Source organism: Barbus barbus (assembly GCF_936440315.1).
Source record: "Barbus barbus genome assembly, chromosome: 23".
NCBI classification, from domain to species: Eukaryota; Metazoa; Chordata; class Actinopteri; order Cypriniformes; family Cyprinidae; genus Barbus; species Barbus barbus.
In genome coordinates, this window is record NC_136751.1 from 332501 (window position 1) to 339857 (window position 7357).

At 40.1% G+C, this 7357-nt stretch overlaps 1 protein-coding gene across 8 annotated transcripts in view; it reads right to left on the reverse strand.

The window, feature by feature from the left end:
* Nucleotides 1-6935, reverse strand: part of LOC306842841 (reelin-like) — a 140707-nt gene extending 133772 nt beyond the window's left edge. For all 8 annotated transcript variants that reach the window (XR_013781786.1, XR_013781787.1, XM_079373969.1 and 5 more), the window contains exon 1: nt 6611-6935. Coding sequence is in view for 6 of the 8 variants with exons in the window: in XM_079373969.1 (XP_079230095.1) it covers nt 6611-6866 (256 nt within the window). In the remaining 2 variants the exon portion in view is untranslated. The remainder of the gene's footprint in view (nt 1-6610) is intronic.
* Between the last annotated feature and the right edge of the window lie 422 nt (nt 6936-7357).

The window sequence follows — 7357 nt, forward strand, 5'->3', positions numbered from 1 at the left end:
TTAGGCACTTTAGAAAATGTGTTTTAATACACTACCGGTCAAAAGGTTTTGATCAGTAAGATTTTATTTAATTTTTTTAAAATAAGTCTCTTCTGTTCACCAAGCCTGCATTTATTTGATCCAAAATACAGCAAAAACAGTAATATGGTGAAATATTCTCTTTATTTAAAATAACTGATTTCTATTTGAATATATTTTAAACTGTAATTTATTGCTGTGATCAAAACTGTATTTTCAGCATCATTAGTCTTCAGTGTCACATGATCTTCAGAAATCATTTTAATATACTGATTTACTGCTCAACAAACATTTATTATTATTATGTTGAAAACAGAGTGTGTTTTTTCAGGTTTCTTTGATGAATAGAAAGTTATCTGAATTAAAGAATTTATCTGAATTAAACGTGTTTTGTAACATTATAAATGTCTTTATCATCACTTTTGATCACCTTGCTAAGTAAAAGTAATAATTTCTATAATTTAAGAGTACTGCTCCAGTGACAAGCTGTTGTACCCTAAAAGGTACAATTTTGGCCCCTTTTTCCCAGTGTGGCCTGGATGAGTGTGAGATTTCCCGGCCCTGGAATGACCCATGTGGGCTGATCTCGCACAAACCAGTTTTAATAACTATAACATGACCTGAGCTATTGTGATATAGAAAGCAAACAAAGTGGGAGTGCTAATTACAATAACCACTCTGGTTTCCTGCTAGTGTTGTTACACACAGAACACGGCCAGTGGAGCGTCTTGAGGTCAGCGGCTCTCAGGGCAATGTTCACGAGCTCGTGACGGATCTGGAGACTGGATTGAGACAGGTTTGAGGGCATGGAGAGGTGCGGGACGTTATTGATGAGAAATACTACCGTTGTCATTTGGTGCGATCAGTGATGCTGACGGTCCGACGAGATTACTTTTCTGATCTCTCTTCTCTTTCCTCTCAATAAAGCAGAAATAAAACAAATGCATCTATTGATTCTAAACAGGTTCACAGTTCAGTCTAATCTGCCAGTGAAAGGCGCTCGAAGGCTTCTGCGCTGTGGTGAAGGTCTGAATGTTATCAGCTGGAATGACACGCTGCCCGAGGCTGCGATTACAGGCGCTTCAGAATCAGCTGAGCGAAGGGTGAGGACGCTTTCGGGATCGACAAAGAACGTCAAATTACTTCACCAAATGATAATTGCTGTAACTGATACAGAAACATAGGCACGTTTCTCTGAAGTAATTGAGCCCATACATTCACAGATCCTTCACAAGTTTTATAAGCTCTAGTCTGTCGTGTGTTAGGAAAACATTAGACTAAAACAGTTCTCACTGGTTTCAGTTTCTGGGTAGGCTGTGCGATATGTATGACTTATGATATTACTGTAATTGTTGTTTTAATGATGTGCAAGCGTATAATTTTAGAGCATGTCACTCACTTCACTAAAAAAGCATGCTTGATGCCTCATCACATCATGATGTAGACTATTAAAACGCAGACGGAGTGACACCAGAACTCAAGATACAGAGGCAAAATGTCCCTGTATGAGTTTTGGTCTTATATTTACATAATAAGTTTTGTTTTAACCAAAATTTGGAATTATATTTTAGACTCATAATCATTCTAACTGTCTGTTTTTGCTCTATTTCTCCAAAACCCACAGAAGAAGCATGGCACGTCTCAGAGCAGCACACAGCGGCGCTTCGTTACTAAACAAATCTGTGTTTTGAATGAATTAATTGCCCATTCTGAAAGAAGTCACTTAATTTCTGCATGAATAAGCCATTTAACCGCCAGTGATTACTCTTTCAATGACAATAAAGAGCTTGACTTGAAAGCAAACTGATCGCAATTTTAGAGGAGCTATTCATAATCTGTAATTCAGCGCTAACAAGCAAAACAACAACGACCCCGCGTTCAGCAACCCTGAAGAACATTTCGCTCATTAGAGACCACTGGATCATTTCATTTCTAAATGCAGAGACTGAAATGATTGCTTGGAAAAGCTTACAGATGGCCTGCAGGTTGCTCTGCACACTGGCATCATTGTTGGCCATTTTGTATTGAGTTTAATGACTACCTGGCACAGTATTAGCATCTCTCTGGCATGTTATGCTGCCATCATCACTATCCAGGGTGAAGCCCATGGCCAGATGCATCGGATTAATTCTGAGCCGTGTTTCACTGTCACATTCGGAGCCAAACAGGCAGCCGTCAGTGCAGGCCCTGCCCATTAAGCAGCTATCACATTATGCAGAAAACCAGCACAATGGGCTGCAAAACAATCCATGAATTATTGCATCGTAGCTTTGGAAAGTATCTCGAGTGAATTCATTTGGTTCCACTGAGAGGAGTCATTTCTCTTTATCTAACGCCTCACAAATGTGCGGTCTGAACTTGTTCAATGTCACAGAATGGGCTCTGTAATCAAAAATGCGTTTATAACATCTGAATTGCTCACACCTGCTATTAACATCCTCAGAAACCTTTCCTGATCAAATGACTCAAATCACTCATGACGTCAGAGGCTTGGCCTCCCGTCCATTCCATCAGATCAGAGCTCCTCGTGTGTTAATATGGTTTGTAAACAGGCCCTTAATTAGCTTCACCTTTGAGACTCTCCTGCATCAACAGATGGCAAACATGCTTCTGTTGCTCAACGATGTGCAACCTGACAAGCCAGCGCAAGAGAGTTTATAGGGCTGCAACACATAGTGTGTGTAATTGATAATAATCAATGAGAGTAATCGCATTTTCGTGATTCGCATCCACCAGTCCCGTTACTTTACAGCAGCGGACACCGCACTTCTATAGACAAAACACATCTGAAATACATCGGAGGACACATGAGCTGGTCCTAAACAAAATAAGCTTGATATTTAATCAATTTCTCAAGCATTTAACACATTTAGCTGTCAGGCGTTTTGACAGACGCAAGTGCGCTTTAATGTGTTCAAGTCGTGTTTTCCCAGCCCATAACTTACATGTGCAGCTTATCTGTAAATGTTAGAAAGTAACGTGAGTATTTCCATTCTGCTTAAAGGACAGTAATCGATTCTGGTAAAACTTCACAGGCTTCAGTGAACGAGCACATGTGCATCAAACAGCGTTGTAATTCTGATTAAAATATCCACCTTATTTTTCAATGTTTTCTGTGAATATGCGAGACTTCCAGTTCATGAGCTGCCGTAGGGAAATATTGAGAAGAATAACAATGTGCAGTAAACGGTAAAACTGTTTGCACTACGAACCAGTGTATTCATAATTAAGTTAATACATTAAAATAATATGGTAAGACACACCAGTTTGCAATATCAAGCAGCAAATCGAGCAGTTTTGTGAATGATGCGAATGACACCGGAAGCCCAACACATTACATTTACAAATGACCACGTCTGCTCCTACGGGAAAAATAAGGTGGATAGTCTGCATTAAATTAACATTAAATGAGGGATTAACATGATATGCTTAACCCAAGTTATTGTATTGTCATGAGGACAGTAACTGTAAATGGAATATTGTTATATAAATGTAAAATAATTCAGTCGACTGATGTATGTAGTAAAAACGTGTCCATTAGTTCATTATTTATCAAAGAGTCTTGAATATGTGCCTTAAGTTCTGTCATCTTCCACATGCAGCCAGGAGAAATATGATAACAGATTGCATCATTTGGGTGTAAAATAAGTGCCTTGTTAGGATGCAGTCAGTAGAGCATTTCATCCGTGTTTCTCAGTGAATGTGGATGAATGGTGACAAGAGTACATGAATCACACATTAGTATATCAATTCACAAAAAGCATAACCCGCTGAAATGTAGATCTGATTTCCCATGGGACATTAGAGCGTGTCAGACGGAGGTTACAGATCGGCTCAGCATCACTGATCCATTGTAAAGCTCGTCAGTAAAGGAGCACAGCATGGACAGAGTGAACAATGGCAAGTTTTCCATCGTATTCAGAAAAGTGCTCAGTGTTGCCTCTGTGATGATTTTAGGACAATCAGACCCCATTAAATATCCTCCAGCTCCCGTAGAGTGACTGACATCCAGCATTTGCAGAAAAACACCAGCACGCCTCAGCGAGACTCGCGACACGAGGATCCTTACCTTTGACAGTATAAACCTGCGGGACGAGGAGAAATTTAACAAGGGCTTTGTTCATAATTCAACTCAGTCCTTCTCAAGAATTCCTCGTTTTCTCAGCTACAGCTTTTGTTACTATAGGTTTTCTTTACTTCTAGAAACTATTTCTGTCCATGGGCTTGTAGAACAACACGCCAAGAAGCACTGCAGCTGCTTTATTTGAAAAATAATCTCTGACTCTGATTTTGTCTCTAAAGTGGATCATATGATTCATGCCTATTGTTTAAAGATGCAACTGACCACAAGCCATATAACCTCACTCCTAATGAAACACTTCTGCCTTTAGGAACAAGCTGTATTTTCAGCAAAACTGAAGAAAAACCTCTAAAATTATATTTTAGGACATGTCACAGAGCTCAGTGTGATGATTTCTCATCTGAATATCATGCCTAACTAAAGAAGACATTTAGACATTATCAGTGTAAATAATGCAATATTTTAAAATGCTGCTGTATAGTTCCACATTCATTTCTATACAATTCACATAATATGTGTCCCTGCAGCACAGAAGCAGTCATGAGTAACACAGGTATATCTGTAGCAATAGCCAACAATACATTGTATGGGTCAAAATTATACATTTCTCTTTTATGACAAAAATCATTAGGATATTAAGATCATGTTCCATGAAGATATTTAGTAAGTTTCCTACCGTAAATATATCAAAACTTCATTTTTGATTAGTAATATGCATTGCTAAGAACTTCATTTGAACAACTTTAAAGGAGATTTTCTCAATATTTAAATTTTTTTGCTCCCTCAGATTCCAGATTTTCAAATAGTTGTATCTCAGCCAAATATTGTCCAATCATAACAAACCATACATCAATGGAAAGATTATTTATTGCAAACTGCAGATAGTTTTGTTTTTTTGTGTAGTTGTCCAGTCCTGTTCAGTCTCTCAGCATGATTATCTGCGTATTTATTTCCTGAATGTTGACACTCTATCAATCTGCAGCACTTTGGCTCGTTCTCTTTGTCTTTCAGCCCTTCCATCCCCATTAATCCCCAGAATCCTCACGACCCCCGAACGCACAAAGACGCAGGCGCGTGTTCGAGAACCAACACGTCCCTGAAGATCTCGCAGGTCTGGATAAGGAAGATAAAGCTGAGAACACAAGACCTCCCGTTTCTCTCCTCACACAAAGAACAGCGGCCGCTCTTCACAAACATCAGAACACCAGCAGAAAGCAGAGTTGAGACGAAGGCTCTGGCACACTTTACATCCAGCGCTTCAGATATCGTGACAGTAAGATGAAGAAAACAGAGACCTGTGGCATCCCTCTACACTTTATGCTGCAGCTTTGTGTTTACATGCGCAGAGTGTGATTGTCTTCATTACAGGAGTTGCGTGTAATGGTTGATCCAGAGAGGCTCTCTCTTATATACCGTGGCTGCGCTGCACCTGTTGTGCTCTTGTGAGTTGTTTGTGAGAATCTAGCGCTTGTGGCCTCAGGATAAAACACCCACACATGAGCGCTGGGATCACACGGCACAGAAGAACGGATACAAGTGGAATAGAGCAGTTCAACTTCACATCAATACTTGTGCTCAGTTACATAAACACAATCATCTCACTCACACGCAGACTGCAATCTATTTTCACATGCAGCAGCTGTGCTTTTGCATCCTTACCTTCAATCAAATGTGCTTTTAAAAAAAATCTTTCAGACCAGGGTTATTAGAGTTACCTAAAAACTAAAACAGACAACTAAAATGACTAAAACCATTTTTTTTAAATAAAATATAAAAAAATATGTATATTTCTGCTAGTTGCCGAGGCAACATTTCTTTCTCATTTATCTTAACTGTACTAAATTAACTAAAACTGGAAAAAAAAAACAATTTTAAGGTAAGTGGTTGCAATCTATTTATTTTAGCTACATTTAAATAGACAAATGTAGTTGACTAACTTTCAACATATTTTGTTTCAATTAAATATAGCTAAAATTTATTGTTTTAAACCACTTACATTAAAAAAATCTGTATAATTTTTTTCAGTCTACTAAAAATGACAAAAATTACTTTAACTAAAAACAGAAAATCCAAAAATAAAAGCTGATTCAAAATGTTAGTATAATTCTAATATTACCTAAATGATACTGAAATAACAGTGTTACAGAGAGAAACCTTATAATGATAAAAAGTCTTCACCTGCGATTATTACCTAGAAGAGACATTTTTAACCTGATCTACACTGCTGTAGGATTTACTTGTCCTATTTATTTCTCACTGAAACACACTGAATTAAACATTTTGAAGTAGAAAGACTGAAGTAGTGTAAAACGACTTTGTTTTATTTACAATGTCCATTTCGATTCAGCGATGTTATTGGGATATTTTGACTTCACTGAAATGCAAAGCACATTTTAAACATTTGTGTGTACTCTTTCCCAAATTCATTGCAGAAGGAAGGAAAACAGCCCCCTTGTATTAATGAGGTGCAGACCTCCCGAGGTCATGGATCCGCCGGACCACTGTACTCACCCTGGTACTCCTGTCCCGGGACGTAGGCGCTGGGGCTCCCGTGGATCTGGAAGGTGAGCAGCACCTCTCCTCCTCCCTCGGCCCCGGGGCCCTCCAGCTCTCCGTGGTGGGTGCAGAGGAAGAAGAAGGGATTGAAGCGCGGGTAGAAGCCGGACGGAGAGCCTCCCAAATCCCCGGCGGCGGCCGACAGCAGCAGCAGTAGAGCGCAGACGAGAGCGGCCCTGTACATCTCTGCTCCAGAGCTCGAGGAGAGCATGTGTGTGTGTGTGTGTTTGTGAGTGAGTGTGTGTCTGTCCTCCCTTCACACACGGGGAGTTCAGAGCCTGGTGCTCAGCCCCGCTCCCACACTTAAATAGAGCTCAGCCCTGCCTCCCTCCGCCTATCTCTCCTCCCACCTCCCTTCCTCGCTCTCTCTCATCTGCTTCCTCCCTGCCTCGTTTCTGTCAATCATTCTAATATGTCTGCATGTTAGTGATTTGTCTCTCTCCTTAGTGCTGTGTTTTGTCCAAAACTGCCTGCCTTTGTCTTTTTCTTCTCAACTCCCTCCATCCCCCAAAGCGGATTCCCTGCTTTTCCACCCAAAGATCACACCTCCTCCTCCTCCTCCTCGTCTCCTCCTGTCTCTCCCCCATCTCCCGTCTCTGATAGGACCCTCTCTTTGTGCTCCGCTCACTCCTGCTCTTTCTTTTTGTTTTGTCTTCTCTCAGCTCTGTTTCTCCGTTTAGGTCTCATTCTCCTTCACACGAA